The sequence below is a fragment of the Macrotis lagotis genome, chromosome X (assembly GCF_037893015.1).
Source record: "Macrotis lagotis isolate mMagLag1 chromosome X, bilby.v1.9.chrom.fasta, whole genome shotgun sequence".
In the NCBI taxonomy this organism is placed as follows: Eukaryota; Metazoa; Chordata; class Mammalia; order Peramelemorphia; family Peramelidae; genus Macrotis; species Macrotis lagotis.
Window position 1 is genome coordinate 685,084,436 of NC_133666.1, and position 20,163 is coordinate 685,104,598.

At 45.8% G+C, this 20,163-nt stretch overlaps 1 protein-coding gene across 2 annotated transcripts in view; it reads left to right on the plus strand.

Moving 5' to 3' along the window:
* The first annotated feature begins 2,620 nt into the window (after positions 1-2,620).
* ANKRD13A (ankyrin repeat domain 13A) overlaps positions 2,621-20,163 on the plus strand; it is a 43,982-nt gene continuing 26,439 nt past the window's right edge. Inside the window, exons 1-6 of one of the 2 annotated variants that reach the window (XM_074206143.1) lie at positions 2,621-2,949; positions 11,908-12,040; positions 13,105-13,229; positions 15,919-15,964; positions 17,214-17,357; positions 18,543-18,732. In XM_074206143.1, coding sequence (XP_074062244.1) covers positions 2,851-2,949; positions 11,908-12,040; positions 13,105-13,229; positions 15,919-15,964; positions 17,214-17,357; positions 18,543-18,732 — 737 coding nt within the window. In that variant the 5' untranslated portion in view covers positions 2,621-2,850. The remainder of the gene's footprint in view (positions 2,950-11,907; positions 12,041-13,104; positions 13,230-15,918; positions 15,965-17,213; positions 17,358-18,542; positions 18,733-20,163) is intronic. The other variant, XM_074206142.1, reaches the window with a different exon arrangement.

Here is a 20,163-nt window from a genome sequence, read left to right on the forward strand (position 1 = left end):
GGGAAGGAACACATAGAGACCTCTGATTTAAAATATTATTTGCTAATTAAGACAGGTCAGAAAATAATTCTAGGGCTGAAAGCAGTTTCTTTAGGTACTCATATGTTAAGGTTTTAAATAGTCAATCCATAATTAAACATTTAAACTTTTCTATCACACTACAGTTTTTTTATAATAATATTCCTTTAGACAAAAAAATCAGCAAAATTCTTTAAAGTATGTATTTAACCCTTTAAACTATTCACAAACTAGCATTTTCAAGTTACTATCAATTTATGGAGAAGAATAAGACATTTCTTTTAAAATTCAAAATGCAGATTTTAAAAAATATATTTGAGTTCAATATAATATACTTTCAAATTTTAAATTTTCACAATATGTAGCTTTCAGATCAACAGACTATTTTACATAAAATAATCCTAAATCAATCAAAATCTAAATCCAATGCTTATCCAATCAAAATATAACTACTTCTCTATTAAGTCCTATTTTCTTTTTTTTTTTTTTTAGGATTTTGCAAGGCAAATGGGGTCAAGTGGCTTGTCCAAGGCCACTCACAGCTAGGTAATTATTAAATGTCTAAGGCTGAACTCAGGTCCTCCTGACTGCAGGGCTCTATCCACTGCACCACCTAGCCACCCGGAGTTCTATTTTCTTAAAACAAACTTAGTCTGTGCTATCTTTTTTTTTCCATTTTCAGAGAAACAATGAGGGATCCTAGAGAAAAATCTTCTAATGTGAATGAAATTAAATTAGAGAGAGAGAGAGAGAGAGAGAGAGAGAGAGAGAGATGGACCTACAGAGGAGGAGAGTACATTATCAGAGCAAAGTTTAAGAATTGAATGGGGGGCAGCTAGGTGGTGCAGTGGATAGAGCACTGGCCCTGGAGTCAGAAGGACCTGAGTTCAAATTCCCTCTCAGACACCTAATAATGGCCTAGCTGTGTGGCCCTGGGCAAGCCACCTTAACCCCACTGCCTTACCAAAAAAAAAAAAAAAAAAAAAAGCTGAATGGGCCAGTTTTACCCAAGCAGGGACTGTCTTTTCTTATTCATAGAATTTTATTTTTTCCCCCATTTTGCAGCTGAAGAAAAAAATCAAACAAGTAGACACACACCACTCTAACTTAAGAGAGTGATAGACAGGAGGCTACAGGCAGCCACTTCAAACAATTGAGCACTTGGCTGGGAAATTCACTTTTCTTAACTAGAAAGGGGAAGGGGACAACTGGCCAATCCAAACAACCGTTTTTACACTTTGATGCGGGTTAGCCGATTTCTGGGGCAGCTGGGTGGCACAGCGGATACAGCGCCTGGCTTGGGGTTCAGATCTGGCTTCGGGCACTTCGTAGCCCTGTGACCCTGGGCAAGGCTCAGTTTCAGGAGCTGTAAAATGGCCTGGAGAAGGAAATGGCAAAGCACTCCAGGATCTGCCAAGAAAATCCCTATGAGGGGCGGCGAAGGCGGCAGTGGATAGAGCACCGGCCCTGGAGTCAGGAGGACCCGAATTCCAATCTGACCTGAGACGCTGCATGATGACCTAGCTGTGTGGCCTTGGGCAAGCCACTGAACCCCACTGCCTTGCAAAAAAAAAATTAAAAAAACCCCAAAGACCAAACGAAAATCCCTCAGGGTCAGACAAGACTTAAAAAAAAAAAAGAGAAACAGCGGCAGAACGTCAATTTCTCACTAACAACAGGTCAATTTCCATCCTGGGAACTAAACAGCAACAAAGTGTCCATTTTCCGCCCCTGCCCCCCCCCCCCCCTACCGGAACGCGAGTCAGTCCCGCCTCTCCGCACCCAACAGCCCCAAGTCCCCCACTGCCCGGGATTCTGGGGGCCCCGCCTCAAATCTCTCCCACCTGCACTTTCACTAAAGCCATCTTCCTCAAATACAAGTTCATTCAGGTCCCGCGCAGCCCCGTGCACCTACTCACTCACCCCGTAGACGCCGGGGCTCTCCCATTGCCTTCAGGACCTAACACGAGATGCATTTCCTCTGCCTGTGCCCCTCCTGCCTTCAAGTCCCAACTAAAATTCCACCTTCTAGGGAAAGCCTTTAGAACCCCTCTCAAGGCCCGATCTCCTTTTAATGGTTTATTTGTACCTACTAAGTCTGTTTGGCGTTGTTTGTTTGTAGGTATTCTCCCTCATTAGAGCGTAAACTCCTCGAGGGCAGGCACTGCCTTTGGCTTCTCCTTCCCCACCCCCCCACTTAAAAATGTTTATTCACTGATTATCTCGTCAGAGGAGTTAACCACCCCGGTCCCTAATGGAGTGGTAGAAGCGACTTCCTCTTTTAATTTAAAAATTTCCCCCTGTTCTTAGGCAAAAAGACTCCCAGCCAATCACAGAAGAATCCGCCCTTGCCTAATATGGCCGCCGCGGCGTCAGGCGCCGGGGCGGGGCCAAAGGTTACTTGAATGGCTTTATCTGTTTCCTTCTTCCCCCGGCCCCTCCGAAGCCGAGCCAATGGAAAAGCCCGAGGGGTGGACGAGACCAATAGGGGCGCTCGGGACGGGGGCGCTCCGGAGGCTCGCGGCGAGCCGGGGTAGGGCCTCGGGCCGGAGAGCGCCCCGGGCGCCGTTGGGCGGCTTCCTCGGGCCCCGGAGCGCCGGGCCGCCCGGGCCGCCCTCGCTCCGCGCCTCCGCGGGCCGGGCCGCCTCCCCTCCGCCCCGGCCCCGGGTGGTTCGGCCCGGCCCTTCCCCGTTTGGGACAGGTCGGGCGGAGAAGCCGCGGGCGGAGCGCGCCGGCGTCGGGCGGAGGCGGGCGGCGGGCCGGAGCAGCGCCTGTCCCGGGCCGGGTCTCGTCCCAGGGCCGGGGCCGGGTCGGGCCCGGGGGCGCCGCAGCATGTCCTGCGAGGGCGACGGCCCCAGCGGCCGCTTCCCCCTGCACGCCCTGGTCTGGAACAACGACTACCGGCAGCTGGAGAAGCGGCTGGACGGCCAGGTGGGCGGCGCGGCCCGGCCCGGCCCCCGCGGATGGGGCGGTGCGGGGCGGCGGGGGCCGAGCGGGGCCGGGCCGGGGCCGGGGCCGCGGAGGCCGAGAACGGGCCGCCCGGGCCGGGCTGGGGCCGGGGCCCCCGACCAGAAGGGCAGCGGCGGCCCTGCCCCCGATGAGCGCATAATCCAGCGGCCTCGCAGCCCCCCGAGGACCGGGTGGAGGGGCGCTGGCGAGCCGAGGGCAGGCGCTGGCACCGGGAGCAATGAGGAAAGGCTCGGGGGGCAGACGTGCCCGCGTGGGGGAGCGCAAGGAAGGGCTTTGACCTCCAGAGGACTTGGGTGATGGGGAGCCCCGCAGCCTGCGTAGGGGATGGTAGCATGGGTCCTATGGTTTGGGAAAATGCCTGCGGTGGGGGCAGGCGGACCCTTCCCCTCTCCGGCCACCGTCTAGGGTGAGGCGAGGCCAAGCATTTGTGGTAGGAAGGTGTTAAAGACGCCCAGAGGGGTCCTGGGGAGGATGTCAAACTGGAAAGCAAGCTGGCCAAAAGGGGGATGAGCCCCTGGAGATGGCACAGGGTGGGCGCGGGGAAGCTTGGACCGGCCCTCTTCCATCCCCTTCCTGTGGCTCCGGACCTCGGACATCGATGAGGTTTGCCTGCTTCTTAAAGGCCCTTGAGCTCGTCCACATTTTCAGATGAGGAAGCGGCCTAGCAGACCCTCGGGAGGCTTGCCAGCGTCCGACCCCACATGGCTCTCGGTTCTGTCTCTCCCGCACCCCAGTGCCGTCTTTGGGGTTCACTGGCCGACTTACTGTGAGGTCAGGATCTGGCTCTTACGTTTTTGTCCTCTACTTAGGAAGTGATAAAAAGCTACATTGGTGTAGCCCTTATTTCCCTATGCGAATGAGATAGGTAGGGCAATGTTACTGTCATCCCCATTTTACCTAGATGGAAATTGAGATTCAGTGACGGGAATTAACTTTTCCATAGTTACGTAGCTCCCACAACCCATATTCTTGGGACTTGTGTTTGATTCCAGGATTTTCTTTGTAGTGTGCCAGGCTGTCTGTCAGTGAGTGTTAATGAATGTTTGTTGTTTTGTATTGTGTTGTCCAATTCTATAGTGCCAGCCTGGCACCACTCCAGGAGTGAGCGGTTTAGAGCAGGCTAGGTCATTTAGCAGAACCTCTTACTGTTGGGGTGGTCACTCTGGGTTTGAGGTAGGTATGCTAGGGCAGTAGGTGACTCCAAGGCAGCCCTCAGGTCCTCAGTCAAATGCAATGGGGAAGCACAAATGATTTTCCTTTGGTTGGCTGAAAAAATCCGCAGGCTAAGCATCACCCAGTTGAGTGAAAAGTTGCTGCCAAGCATGGGCCTTCACCCTTGCCAAGAATCTGCCTGCTGCAGTTCTCTTAAGACAGCCCTCTGTCCAAACAGCCAGAAACCCATGGAAAACCAGGTGCCTTTTTCTCCCCAGTAACAATGGTTAGTATTTGTTTTTTTAATCTTCTCTGCCCAGACTGGTTGAATTTTCTTTGTGAGGTTCATCCCTTTTAATTAGAAGACACTGTTCCTGCAGAACAGTTGAGGAGATACTTTGACACACTCCCTGTCCAAATGATTCACCGGCCCTGACCTAGCCAGCCTGGTCCTAACTGACCTGTTCCCCTCTCCATTTCCTGCCCAAAACAGTACGTTTTCCACTTGGCTATTTCTATTAGGCTTTCTGTTTCTAGGGCTGAACGAGGGCAAACATTGATGGCTTTTTCAGGTGGGAGGTGGTATACGTTCTGCTATGGGATCTTTTCTGGGTTAAGTAGCTTAGCTGCTGGTTATTTCTGACTCCATGTGTTTGTGTGTTTGCTTCTGTGTGCGTATGAAAGATGGGTGGTGTGTAATGGGGGCATGTCAGTCATCGTGATCACCTCCACATCCATGTGCACACATATAAAATGAAAGTAATCTCAGATCTAAAAACAACTTGGAAGAAACAGGGAAACATGGTCCCCTTGTCTGTCCCTCTCCCTTTCCTTGCCTTGGTCTCTGGTCTCTTCTTTCAAGCACTGTTCTGATGCCCCCTCCTCCTTACAGTACTCTTTTTCTCTCAAAATGATTTCGTCCACTGTTGTGTGTGTGTGTGTGTGTGTGTGTATTTTTTTTCCTGAACTTCAATACCAATTGAATGGGCATTTATTTGCCTGGTAAAACAGAGAAGGAAAAGCAAATCTCTTTTATGTACTTCTGGTTTTTCTTTTTCAGTCTTATCCTTAGATCAGCTTGTGCCTATACTCTGTTAGCTACTCATCTACTTAGGTTTGGCATCATCTCAAATGATTCAGAGGGTCGGCACCCTGAGAAAAGGGACTCTTTCATTTTATTTTGTCTTTGTGTCTATCCCCAGGGGCCCAAGAGCTTTTGGAATAGACTGCATTAAAGTGTAACTTGGACCTATTTTAGTGCTTGCCATGTTAAAGTAAGCAAGTATCTTCTCAGGGGTCTGTATAGTCCTAGAGTTCACTTTGGGTAAACAGTGGAATTAAGATTTATTATAGTTCTTTGTTAAATCATAAATGAGTCAAATGAGCTGGGTCTTAATTTGTAATGGAAAATGTAGTTTAAATGAAAAATCATTTTGTTTTCTTTCTGTTGACGGCAGTAAAATGAACTTTGTACATTAATAGTTCTCGGAGCCTTGACTTCAGATAGTCAGGCCGTATGGCTGACTTTTCAGGATTTAGACTTTTCCATAAGATCCAGTCTCTGCCAGATGCTGTGCTGAGGGCTGGGGCTACAAAGAGAAGGGAAAGGCAGCCCTGGCTCCCCAGGGGCATGTCCCTGCCCACTGGGGGAAATAACATGCAAACCACTATGTACAAATAAGCCACGATCAGGATAAATTGAAGGAACAGTAGACACGCTTGTGAACAAGTCTTTGAACTGTAAGTGGTGAAGCTGTCAGCAGTTCTGAAAACACTTTGTAACCCTTCATCATGGTTGGTCTTTCTAGTCTAAGATTGCTGAGATATCTGGTGATAGAGGCACGGTGGTTCAGAGAGGAGGCTCACTGAGGAAAATGGGCATAGAGAAGAATGACACATGGCTGGGGATGGGGGCAGAGAAGTTCTGTTTGGCCCAGGAGGCAGGAAGGGGGGCACTTGGGAATTACGAGATGGGTGGATGTAGACTGGAGGTTTCCCAGCTCTTCACTTGTGCAGAGCAACCTTGATGGCTTCCCCTAAGGTTTTCTGGCTCAGGTTGGATGACTGCTGGTTCTAGAGAAGAGAGTTGGGGTGTCCTCCAACTCTGGAGTGTTCGGATGAGCGGCACAAGGTGTGAGACTTCCCTGTGTGTATGCCAGGACACTTGGACCATTTACCCAAAGTTGAAGGTGTAGTAATGGCTAGTTTGGAGGAGCTTTGGAGATAGTGATGGTGAATTAGAGTTTGATGCTTTTCCTGGGTAAAGATGGCCTCGGGGGGAAAAGGACATGCCTGGGTCTTAGCCCAGATAACTGCTAACTGGCAGTTGACAGTGGCCTTCTCTTTTCAGTCCAGGCTTAGCTGGGTGAACCTTAGACTCTCTCTGTAGAATGGAGCTAATGATAGCTGTGGCACCTTTCTCCTCTTGTGGACATGAAAGACTGGGAATCCTCATCGATTTAGAGCCGGAGAGACTTTAGAGAGCTTCCCAACCTCATAGTCTGGAGTACTTGGCCTAAGCAATTACCTCCCTTGGCTTCTCCTCATGTAAAATGAGAGCCTTGGCTGAGGTTCTCCCAGAGTTCACTTCTGCGTCTAGATCCGTGGAGTTGAATTGTTTCTGGAGGTGAACTTTCTGAATTTCAAGGGCTTGGAAGAGCTGGATTCAGATCCGGGCTCCCCTTCTTTCTTTGCTGATCTTGAATAAGTCATTTAACCTCTGAGACTCAGTTTTCTAATTTATAAAAGGATTTTACCTGGGAAGGAAGCACCCATTTGTTAAACATCTGCTGTATGTGAGTCAGTGTATCATACCTGATGATGATTTGATCCTCCATATGATCACATTTGATCCTCACAGCTACCCTGGGAGCTAAGTGCTGTTAGGATCTCTGTCTTCCTCAGACAGAGGTGAAGTGACTTGTCCAGAGTCACAGCTGGTAAGTGTCTGAGGCTGGAGTTGTACTCTGTGGACCTTCGGGCCACCTACACATGATGATTTCCAAGGTCAAACCTAAGTAATAACATACTTGAGATACCTGAGCAACTGCTCTGACTCCAACTCCTCCTAGGAGCTTGTCATGACAGGCTACTGGTTCCTGAATTATATTAGGTAATGGGTATAAACTAATGTATGTATGACTTGGGTCCTGCCTTTATAAACTCAGATTATAATGAAGTCAAATCCTTTGTTGAGGACCAGTCATGGCTTGTACTGTTTGGATTAGCCCTTTTGGAAAAGTAGAGAAAAATAAATTATTTAAGAGTTAGAGAAACAGAGAAAACAAAACCAGAGAGGCCCAGAGAAAGAGAGAAACACAGAAACAGGAAGAGAGAGAGAGAAAAAATCACTAGCCTCTGTTCCATGGACATTCTGAAGGTACTAGAACCTGGTTTGGGTTTCAGCTGTAATCCATATGACTGGGGATTGGAGAGCCCAAATAGATCTTGCCTGGGAAGAATGGGCATTCAGAAATGTAATCTGAGCTTTCTCCATACTTGGGGCTCCATGGCTTCTCAGTTGGAAGGACAGGCAGATTTTTGTTGACTTCACAATAAGACCGGATATCATATTTTAACAGAATTCCTGCTTCCCTTTCCTTTGCTCCTTCCATCACCTGATTGGGAATATTCCCAAATATGTCTGTAAGTGACTGAAAGTTGACTTTACTTTGTTTCAGAAACAACACCACTGAAAAGTAAAAGTTTATCTAGCTGAAGAGGATAAACACATTTCTGAATCTTGGCCATGTTTCCAGAGAACAACTCAAGGCCAATAGTGAAGTATTGGAAGCTCAGTGTTTGACAGAAAGAGAAAGTGATGGACTGCATCTGCCTCGACTGTCCTCCAGTCTTCATGTGGCCTAAAGCTTAGTTGTCACAGTGAAAGCCATTTGTTTTCTGATCCGTTGCTAAGAGCCTCTGGTGAATAGGAAGTCATCCCCTAGGTCACTTAGCTCTTGTTTGGACTGGGTTGACTTTTTTTTTTGTTTCAAACATATCACGACATTCCATAATTTGTTATGGAAACAAACAGAAATCTGAGCTTTTCCTCCAAGATAGCTGTTGGCAGGGTGGTTGTTGCTTTACAGCCACTGCCAATGACATTTTTGTTCCCTCTAAATTGATGTATCCAGGAGATAGAACCCTGGACTTGGTGGAAAATTCATTAGTTAATTAATTATTAATAAACCTCACTTATCAGTTGTATGACCCTGGGTTTGTCATATCACTCAGTTCCTCATCTGTAAAAAGAGCCAGAGAAGAAAATAGCAAGCTACTGCAGTATCTTTGCCAAGAAAACCCGATTGAAATGACTAAACAACAGATTCCAGAGGCCTTTGCCTGAAAATAAGACTTTGTTCTATTTCTTATCTCCCAAGGAAATCACTTGTGACGTTAAAACCTGTGGAAATTTCAATAGTCTAGTGACTACAGACCTGCTCAGGGGGCCATTGTGGAAGAGGGAAAACGAAAGGCCCGAGAACTTTAGACATGAAGGGGGTAGTTAGCCAAAGGAATAAGATTGTCCATGTGAGAACTGCAAGTTCAGTTTATTTGACCTTCCAATTTTTTTTTTTTTAGTTTTTGTAAGGCAAATGGGGTTAAGTGGCTTGCCCAAGGCCACACAGCTAGGTCATTATTAAGTGTTTGAGATCAGATTTGAACCCAGGTACTCCTGACTCCAGGGCCAGTGCTTTATCCACTGCACCACCTAGCCGCCCCAGATTTCTTTAGGAAGAGGAATGCTCTTTGTGCGCAGCCTGAGGCTGGAAATAACCAACCGGGAAGACTGATGATGATGAAGATCATGTACTCTGGGCCCTCAGGTTTCTCCCTGAGGGTTGAATTTAAGATTATTAAGTATGGGGACTCTTGTGCCCTTAGGTAAAGTATCCCCTTGGCATTCACTGAACTTAATCTGTTAGTGGGATTGAAATTTGAACTGAGCCCTTTTCATCTGGGAAGTGAAAAAAAAGAAAATTCAGTGCCTTCCCTAGGATAGCCTCATTATCCCAAATTGGCTGCATATACTCATGTGTCTCTATGGACAATCGAGATGGCCAGTTGATCAAATAGCTAGTTAGGAGGCAGAAAATAGATTCTTTCTTTTGGCATTTAATACATTCTTCTCATCTGTCTATGGGTATGTGTTGGTTTAATTTGAATTCTTTGACTATTTAGAATTTCTCTACCCTCTTCATCCTCTGGAATAGAAATTGGCACATCAGCAGTAATATATAATTCTCTATATTACATATATGCCATATATTCATGGAAATCTTTGGGCAAATGCTGGAAGGAGGCCCAGCCAGCTGATCCCAGTCACTGTTTTGCAACACCAAAGACTCCATTCCTTGTCTGTCCTAGAACTTGGGAGCCTTCCTGCCTTTTAGGTAATGCTTCCTTTGGTTTCCAGTTTCATTTCTTGGGAATTTGATAAGATTGAGAGGCAATTGAAATTCTTGTAGTGTGTCCATTTGTTGGTCCCTCGACAAGGATTTCCTATTTGGACAACCTGTAGTTAAGTTAATATTTATTGACAGTCTACAAAGAGTGGGGCTCTTTGCGCTGTCTTTTCAGGGACCATTTTCAATATAGAAATAGTTGGTGTAGGCCCATTTTGTATTTAGCTTTCTTATCAGGAGGTAATACATGACTTCTAACTGGAAGGATTCAGGAGTGGCTAAAGAGGTAATATTTTGAGTTGGGTCTTGAACCATGGTAAGATTGGACCAAAATGAGGGGAAAAGATATAACAGTTTGAGTTAGAAAATCTCATGACAAGTCTGGGCAATGACAGTTGCCCAGTAGCAGTTAAGATTTGAAAACTGTAGGAGATCTATCTAGCAACAGTGTTGAGAGGACAGATTAGAGGGAGAAGAATCTCCCTGTTAGGAGATTATTACTAAAGAGTCTAGGTGAGAATATCAATGTCATATGTTGGAAGGGACCTCTCTGCATCACAACCATCAGCCCCTCTACCTCGGACTTTCATGGAGTCATTTAGGAAGACTTTGAAGTAACTGGTAACTCTATACTTTCTGGGACACCCCACTGTGCTTGGGGACAGCACCCCCCAACCAACCCCACCATTTCAATTAAGCCTGAACTGCCCCTTTCCAGTTTGTGCCCATCATTCCTATCTCAGCTCCTCAGAGGTCAGATCGAACAAGTTGAATCTATTTTCCAAATGTCAGCCCTTCAAATTCGTGAAGACACGGCGGCCTGGAGTAGAGAGGAGGGGAACAGATGGACTAGAGATGTAGAGGTGGCTGGGCTCACTTCGGATGAGATGGTGGCAAGGGACCTCTCAAGTAAAGAGGTCACAGTTGAGAGGAACAGAGCTGATGTTTAGATGGGCCTTGAAAGTTTGCACGGCCCCTTGCTGATATTGCGTGAGCGGGCAGTGTTGACTCTGAGGCTGCTTACATGCTTCAGAGGAGTTGGCTACTCTCGGGGGTGGTGGAGGAGCTTTGGACCTCTGGCCTGGAGCAGCTCCTTTTTTATAGGTCCTGCCCTTTATCCCATGGGCTCAGTCTCAGGGGCATTTAATTTCTCTTTTATTCTAGCTGCTGGTATCTTGTTGGCTTTACTTTCTTTCTGGGCCTTCCAACTCATTCTCACCCCAAGAATTGTCTTAGGGCAGCTGGGTGACACAGTGGACAGAGCCCTGGACCCAGAGACAGGAAGACCTAAATTCAGACCCACTGCTAGATAGTTATTATAGTCATTTGACTCCAGGCAAGTCGATTCCCATCTGTTTTCCTTAGTTTCTTCATCTGTGAAGTGGAGAGAATAATGTCACCCATCAGAGTTGTTGTGAGCATCAACTGAGAGTATTGACAACAACGCCTGCCACATTTTATTATGGCTAGTGATGGTGTGGTCTAGGGAAAAGAGTCAGGAGCTGGTTCAGACCTTGCCCCTCAGGGGCACTCGCTGTGTGACCCTGGGCACGTCACATCTTGATACTGGGCTTGAAGATGAGGACATTGAGCTGGACGGCTCCGTTCAGTAGCCTGGACTTTTCCTTGTCTTGACTTGAGATGCTGCCCCAGTTTACTCCATCTTTAGGGCCACAATTGTCCGCCCCCCCACAATGCTCTGGGCTGAGGATTGTGGAGTGTCAACTGGGGCATCCATGGAGAGACCTGTACTGGCCTTCCTGTGCCACTGCCCCCCCCCCATTTTACAGAATGTTCTTATGACCCTCCGGGCCTGTTTCCTGCTCCATAAAAGGAGGACACTGGAGATGACGACTGAGGTCTCCAGTCCCTCTGTCCACCCTCTGAATCCAGAGCTGAGAAGAGGGACCAGGGAGAGTGAGGGAAAGCCCATTGAGGTGTATCCTGAGGCAGGCAGGAGGCCCAGGGGCCTGTATTTCATGGCTTGTCTGTCTCTTCCCAAGTCACTCTCTCGTCCTTGGGGCTCATCAGTCTGGTTTGGTGGTTTGGGTGCTGACACTCAAGAGGTTTGGTGAAAGTCCAGCTGGCGTGTAGCCTTCAGATTCATACCGAAATTGTCTTCTGTACTTTCAGTTTGATTAAAATCTGGTACTTCCTGTTCTCCATCAAACATGGAAATACTTCAAAAGCTGTCCCCTGGGCCATGACATAGCTTGTGGTTGCCCATCAGCAAAAGTCCCTCGTCCCACAGACTGAACTTAAGTGCAGTCATGGGTGCAAGGCTTCTCCACTTCGGTTTGAGGTTCTCAGGGTCATGTTTGTCAATTTTATGGAAAAGGTCTTTCTGGTTATTTAACAGAATGTGGAAGCCCTGGACCCCCGAGGCCGGACCTTACTGCACCTGGCTGTTTCTTTGGGACACTTGGAATCGGCTAGAGTCTTGCTCCGACATAAAGCAGATGTCACAAAAGAAAATCGCCAGGGATGGACAGGTAAGTACATATTTAAAAAAAAAAAAGACCTTTTGTTTTTCTTTCAGCACAAAGCCAGTCCTGAATCACAATTTTATTCAAAAACGTCATCAGCTTTTTCTTCCCCTTGGGACAAAAAGAAAAGGGGAGGGGGGTGAGATACAAGGGGAAGCTGCTAGCTGGGCTCACTGCCTCTGGCTTCCATGGGGGAGGGAGGGGGACTGGTCTTGTTGACAGGGGCAGCTGCTGGCGTGTGGCAGGCACTCGGGCAGCTGTGTAGGAAATTCCCATGTTAGGACCAGGTGGAGCAGAAGTGAGGCCGACAGGAGGTCATTCCTGAGGCCTATTCTTAGCCATTGTGTTACCAGATGCCTTCCTGAACCTTGAGCTCTGCTACATACGTTCCAATTATAAGATCACAGCATTGCTGCCACTCCCAAAAAGGGAACTCGGATGGCAGAAGCGGTTTGTTGGTTCAGGCCGGGTGCACATGAGGAAGGAAGGTGGCCCCTCAACTTGGTCCTTCCTTCTTTGTTGAGTGAGTTTGTCCCTAGTGATAGAGGGGGACCTGCTGTCTTCTGTCTTCTCAAAGAGTGGGTTGCCCTCCTCAGGCAGAACTGGTTCTGTTAAGACAGGCCTTGAGGGCAGCTAGGTGGCAAGTGGATAGAGCAGTGGATGAAGCACCGGCCCTGGAGTCAGGAGTACCTGAGTTCAAATCCAGCTTCAGACACTTAATAATTACCTATTTGTGTGGCCTTGGGCAAGCCACTTAACCCCATTGCCTTGAAAAAATAAAAAAATTAAAAAGACAGGTCTTGGGAGCTATGTGGGCTCAGTGGTCTCTGAAGCCTTATTGAGGGTGTGGGGCTGACTCTGGGACCTTGAAAGTGGTACCCTGGCAAACCCCCATGGAAGGAGGGACCCTAAGGACAAAGGCACAGAGCTTCCTTACCAGATTGGCCCAGGTGATTTTCTAGGACTGTTTGCCAAGTTGCAGAGGGGTTCTAATCTGTATTGATTGAAGGTAGCATATGGTGCTGCCCCTTGTTGGCATTTTAATGGACTTTGTTCTTTGGGAATTTTAGTTTTACACGAGGCAGTGAGTACTGGAGACCCAGAGATGGTATATACCATTCTTCAGCATCGCGATTACCACAACACATCAATGGCTCTGGAAGGTGTTCCTGAACTGCTCCAGAAGATCCTGGAGGTATGTGAAGCAAGGGACATGCGAGTTGGGTTGTGGCAGGGCTGGGCCAGACCCAGCTTGTGCTTGTGGGGGGGTTGTCTCTGGGAAGCTGCCAAGATAAGATGAGGCTGGATGTTGGTCATCCGTTGGGGAGTTCTTTCTTGGTACAGAAACTCCTCCATATTGTATGTGGTCTTAGAGGTACCAGAGGCAGCCACAGACCCCAAGAATGGTCCCAGTCTTCCTAGCTATTCTGTCAGTTTGACCTTGAACTCCTTCCTATTAGGCCCTGTACCAACGAAGAGGAATTTCATAGATAGTAAAAGATTTAGTGTCTCATTACACCTTCCACTATTTACCCTCAATGAATATTTTATACCAATTTTTTCTAGATACTCCGTAGTGTTGGCTTAGCCAGCAGACTCATTTATTTTCTCGGTTTTTGTGGAGATGGTTGGATTTTTTTTTATATATATATTTTTGTTTTTAGGTTTTTGCAAGGCAAATGGGGTTAAGTGGCTTGCCCAAGGCCACACAGCTAGGTAATTATTAAATGTCTGAGACTGGATTTGAACCCAGGTACTCCTGACTCCAAGGCTGGTACTTTATCCACTGTGCCACCTAGCTGCCCCAGATGGATGGGTTTTTTTAAGGGCAACTTTTCTCTAGTTAGCTTTGGTGGGATCCTTTCAGGTGGTCCATCTTTTTGTGGGTAATACTAAGCCCTTATTTGCCAATTAAAATACTCTTCTTTTTCCAGCTGTATTTCTGAGTGAGGATGGATTTTCTTTCTATACTTCACCCAAAAGAACATGTCACAATAGATTGATTGGAGGAGCAGTTCTGTGGATCTGACTCTCTTCTCTTAAGTTGGAAATTCAAGAGATTTCAAAAATAGAGAAGTCACTTCTCACTAAATTTTGTTCCATTTTGAAAAATGAGGTTCATTTTTTTTATAATGTCTTAGAAAATTAGTTGTAATCATAATCACTAGCATTTATATAGAGCCTGCTAAGTGCTGTTGTTATACCCATTGTATAGATGAGGAAACCAAGGGTCACTTAGCTAGGAAGTACTTGAGGCAGGATTTGAACTCAGGTCTTCTTGATTTCAGTGCTCTCTTCACTGTATTACCTGGGGTGAGGGTCCCAGGTTTGCCATGTGATCAATGTTTCTTGCATGTAATATTGACTTTGGACCTTAGATTTTTTATTGTTTTGAGAAAGAATCCCTCTGCATGTTGGGTTTTTTTCCAGGAATTTATATAGTTATTTTGTCACAGACTTTTTCCTGCATAATCATAGTTAATCGATTTTCTTGCTAATCATAGACTCATAGATTTAGAGATCCAAGGGCCCTTAGAGTATCCAGGCCAGGGTGTCAAACTCAAAATGAAATGGGAGTCACTAATGTGTATTTAATAAGCATCCTTGTTGGTACAAACATTCTATTGTCTCTATTTTATGGTACTTTTGTGTTGTTATTAAATATTTCCCAATTTTGACCTGGTTGGAGATGTGCTTGGGAATGTTGTGGGCTGCATGTTGGAGACCTCTGATCTGGTCTAGACCATCCCCCTCATTTTTCATAATAAAAAACCCGAGTTGTGGAGAAGTGAATACTTGCCTAAGCTGAGACATGAAAGTGACAGCCCCAGGATTAGAATTCGAGTCCATCCTTGGCTTGCAAATCTTAGATTCTTTCTGCTGTGGCACACGGCCAGGATATGATGGGATTGGTTCTGGGCAGCACAGTTGATGAAGCTGTCCGGAGGAGGCAGCCAGGTTGGAGAAAGACTTGGAGGATCAGGTGGGAATGTGGGGAAGAGAAAGCCCTGGGGATCTGAGAGCTTTCTATTTCTACTGGATGGGCTGACAATGGGAAGCAAATCAGTGAAAGCCAGGAGCCACAGACCAGGGGATTGTGGAGAGGCCAGTGTGGGTCCCAGGTCAGGTAGTGTTTCCTATCTTTTTTGTTTTGTTTTGTTTTGTTTTTGTTTTTTTGCAAAGCAGTGGGATAACAAGGCCACACAACTAGGTTAATTATTAAGTGTCTGAGGCCGGATTTGAAGTCAAGTCCTCCTGACTCCAGGGCCGGTGCTCTATTCACTGCACCACCTAGCTGTGTCCGTCCCCCCCCCCCCCCCCCCCCGGCAGTGTTTCCTAATGAGGAGAATGTCCCGACTGGAATGAGTGACCTCAGGAGGGCTCAGCTTCCCCAGAGGAATTCTTCAAGCTAAGGCTTGATGACCTTAGGGGCATGAGCTTCTGGCTCTGGTTTGGGTGATGGATACCCCTTCCAAAGTGGTCGAACCCATCAGCCACTTCCTAAGGTGAAACTTTGCTGATATTCAAGGAATCAATCTTGTTGCAACACATCTTTGTTTACACTTTTGCTCTAGTGACAGTGCACTGTTTTTTTATTGTCTTTATAAAAGTCATATATTTCAAAGTTCGTTCTTACCTACATGATAGTTTTTATTTGTTATAAATGAGATTTCTTTTTAAAAAATGATGTTTTCCACATTCTTTTTATTACAGGTAAATTATTTTTGTGACTTTAACGTGAATCTGGGAATTGTACTAAACTCATGTATTTTCTCCCAATAACTGAAAATTTTTTCACAATAACTAATTTGCTTGGTATTTCTGAGGATGCATTAACGATTCTAATTTGTAGTGAATTTGGCATTTTTGTTTGTCCCATCTAGGCACCTGATTTTTATGTGCAGATGAAATGGGAATTCACTAGTTGGGGTAAGTGGTCAGTTGGTTTGAATTTATTACCATTTTAAAATTTAAGCTCCAGCCTTTGAAATTTATTGCAGCAGCTAGGAAAGAAATTGCTCAATGTCTGAATAAACTGGCTTTAGGAAATGGATGCTTCTCCAAACTGGGTTTGTTAGGCAGATTGTTGTAAAACAAATCATGCTTACTCATGAATAAAAACATGCTTCTGGAACTGTGATGGTAGTTGTCATTCAGAGATGTTTTCTTTCTATTTCTGATGATCTGCTCACTCTTCAGCTTTGTTCTGATCTTTTAACCATTCATCCCTTCTGTCTTCTCCCATAGGAAGAATTGATAAAGCCTTAAAAATAGTAGGAGCTAGGCTTGGGATGCTGCACCACATCCTTTCACAAAGAAAATATTATTTTTACATTATGAGCAATTCTTTTTTGTTTTTTGTGAACAAAATCTTTAGTGTCTGGAACTGTGGGCATTGCAGGAAGGTTTGGGTTAGTGTAGGTAGATGGCTGGGGTGGGTCTTAGGGTAAGAAGGTTGGAAAGTCACCTTGTGTCTTGGCTGTAGGACATCAGGATATGGGATTGGGACAGGTGATCTGAAGATGACTGATGGCTCCCTTGGGGTAGGGAAACACAGCTCTCCTTGTACAGCTGTCTCTTGTTGGTCCTTAATGCTGTCCTGCCAGATTAGCCTGCTTAGAGACCCCAGGACTAGTCATGTGACCTTGGGCAAGTCACTTCAAATGCTGTCTGCCTCCGTTTCCTCATCTGTAAAGTGGGGATGATAGCATGTACCTTGAAGTTAAAATGAGATCATATTTGTAAAGCTCTTAACACAATGGCTGGCATATTAGAAATGCTTATTTTCTTCTTCCTTTCCTTATTTATCCCCTTTCCTCCTCATGTTGTGATGGACCTCTCTGTGGTCTCCACTCTCCTCTACTTCCTTAACACTTTGCATAGGTGACAGTTCCTGCCTGAGGTGCGTGTGTGTGTGTGTGTGTGTGTGTGTGTATGTATGTGAGATATCTGTGTACAAGACCCTTAGGTACAAGGACCCTAAGTATTTGTACTCCTAACTCCTAACCCTCCAGGGCGAGGACATCTTACGAACTTAAGGAATGCTTGTTGATGGCTAGAAGATGGTTCTCTGGTCTTGGCCCAGCACTAGATTGCTTCTTTTTATTATTAAAATGTGATTTCTTTCCATTTTCTTTTATCTTTGGGTTTTATTTGTTGCAAATATTTTCTTTTGCAGTGCCATTAGTTTCTAGGATATGTCCCAATGATGTCTGTCGCATTTGGAAAAGTGGGGCCAAACTGCGTGTGGATATCACATTGTTGGGCTTTGAAAACATGAGCTGGATAAGAGGAAGACGCAGTTTTATTTTTAAGGGAGAGGGTAAGTGATTCGCTATTTCAAATATTTACTGAATATATGGATTTTAGCCTTAGAAACTCTTTTCAAAAGAATGGTGAAGTTCATCTGAACATAGGCAGGACTTTTGTTCTTCATAACATTCAAACCAAAAGAGAGCATCATCTTGTAATTGTGAAGTTGATGTATCTGATTTGTCTCTCTAACCAGACTATAATTCCTGGAGGGCAGAAAGGGTCTCTTTGATCTCCCCTCATCTTTAGCATAGTACCTGGGATGGCAGGCTCAAATAATATCCATAGCAGAAAATCCAAAGCCATGGGAAAATTAATCTTTTTAAAGATTAGATTCTGGGGCGGCTAGGTGGCACAGTGGATAAAGCACCGGCCCTGGAGTCAGGAGTACCTGGGTTCAAATCTGGTCTCAGACACTTAATAATTACCTAGCTGTGTGGCCTTGGGCAAGCCACTTAACCCCATTTGCCTTGCAAAAACCTAAAAAAAAAAAAGATTAGATTGTAAGTTGGGCAGCTAGATGGTAGAAGGGATAGAGTACTGGCCCTGAGTCAGGAGGACCTGAGTTCAAATCTGGCCTCAGATACTAAACAATTGCCTGGCTGTGTGACCTTGGGTAAGTCACTTGCCTTAAAGCCATTGCCTTGAATAAATTAAAAAAAAAGATTAGATTGTGAGCTGACTTAACTATCATTCCAAGCATACTTTCTTTTTTTTTTCCTAGGGAATTTCCTCTTTTGTAAAATGAGGGAAGGGGGTGTGTGTGAACATCTACATTGGTTTCATCTTCAAGGTCTCATGATTCTGTGATTTTTTTAAGTGGCCCAGAAGCTTTTGGGCATGAGAGGCAAAGAGAACCTGTGTCCATGTCCTTTAAAACTGATGTGCTTCAGGGGCAGCTAGGTAGCACAGTGGATAGAGCACTGACCCTGGAGTCAGGAGTACCTAAGTTCAAATCTGGCCTCAGACACTTGATAATTACCTAGCTGTGTGACCTTGGGCAAGTCATTTCATCCCATTGCCTTGCAAAAACCAAAACATTAAAAAAAACCCAACCTGACGTGCTTCATTTGATAAAGTAGGATCTGGCAGGAGTAATCCAAAGGAGAACGAATCTTAACACATAACAGGCTTTTCTTCTATTTCTTCCCATCTTTGGGTCACATTTCGTTTCCCTTCTGTCGCATGTTAACAGATAGCTGGGCAGAGTTGATGGAAGTTAACCATGATGACAAAGTGGTCACAACTGAACATTTTGACCTCTCTCAAGAAATGGAACGCCTCACGCTAGATTCCATGAAACCCAAAGGGAGGGAGGTGGAGAGGCGCCTCACATCACCGGTCATCAATACCAGCCTTGACACTAAAAACATTGCTTTTGAAAGGTACTCATTTAAGCTCTCTCCCTCTACAGCCACTTAGGCATTATGGAAAGTGGTGACTGCGCTGGGACATGGATAATGGGGCATGATGACTGCCAATGGGTCTAAAGCCAGGCTTGACTCCAAGCATAAATCACAGAGAACTCCCCGTCTGGCACTTGATTTGTTTAGTTCATTAGTTAGAAGTCTTTGGGGGGGGATGTCTCCTCCTGTGTGCCCCCTCCTCACTGATCTTTCTGGAGGCCAGATACATTTTAATTCCCATCTTTACACACATCTTTCTCTTTCTGAATTGGACCAGTGTGGTGTTGAATGTAATTACAGGTTACCATTTAACAGTGATAGGTTTGTGTTTCTTTTTACAAAGCTTAATGGCTTAGCAGAAGTATCTGGGAGTTGTTTTTATTCTTTGTCCTATAGAAAGAGCCATTTTAAGAGCTTTTTGCTTCCCTTTCCCAAAATAACCATTTCGCTTATTCACTTTTTGGGTTTCCTTTGTCTATATGCTAGGAGGGTCTCATGAAAGGTCTTATGAGGAGGAGCCTTACTTGGTCTCATGATTATTTCTCATGCTCCCTTTGGTGTGAGTTTTGAGCACAGATCTCATTCAAGGGAGCTCAGGAGAACCTTGTTTATCTAGGACATAACACCCTATAAATCAGATTCACACATTTGGTGGCAGTTTATGAAAGCATGTTTTAATTTGTTCAGATTTTTCTTTTACTATTTCTTTTCTTTTTAATGTACTTTCTTAGCTCTTCTACCTTTATTCTATAAAGATTTTTTTTACGATATAAGTTGAACAAATGAGGAATTTCCTAGGATCACAACAGGCTTCAAAATTAAAGGGGCCTCAGAGGTTATCTTGTCTGTCCCTTGATCCAAGAGAACAGCCCCCAGAACCCAGGCAGTAAACAGCAGGGCCTGGACTTGGCCCCTGGTCTTTTGGCCCCAGGTCATCTAAAGCTATCTTAGAAAGAAAGTGCCAGGGAAATCAATCTTACTCCTGATCCTGCTGTTCAGGAAAATGGGACCCATTGCTCTCATCACGTTAACCATAGCTACCTCAGGACCAGATTCCATTTTCTTCTCTGTCCTGGAACCCCTCATTTTTAATGTCTGTGAAGCTTGGGGATCAGCCCAGCCAGAAGCCAAGCCCCTGTGAAATGTGGGGGAAAGTCCCTGATGTCCCAGCATCCCCTTTCCAAGTGCCAGGTCAAAAGCAGGGGCCTCCTGGGCTGGAAAAGCAGTGATGGGGTTGACCTTGGCCTTGCAGGGAGGCTGGCCAGTTTCTTCTGAGGGTTCTGGGGAGGAAGTCCTCAAGGCCAGGGCTCTTTTTATTTCCTAATGCAGTGGTTGGTCCCAGGTGAAGATGGACTAAAAAGGCCATACAGTCCAGTTCAACTGAGAGTCAGGAATGCTTTCTGTTGATAG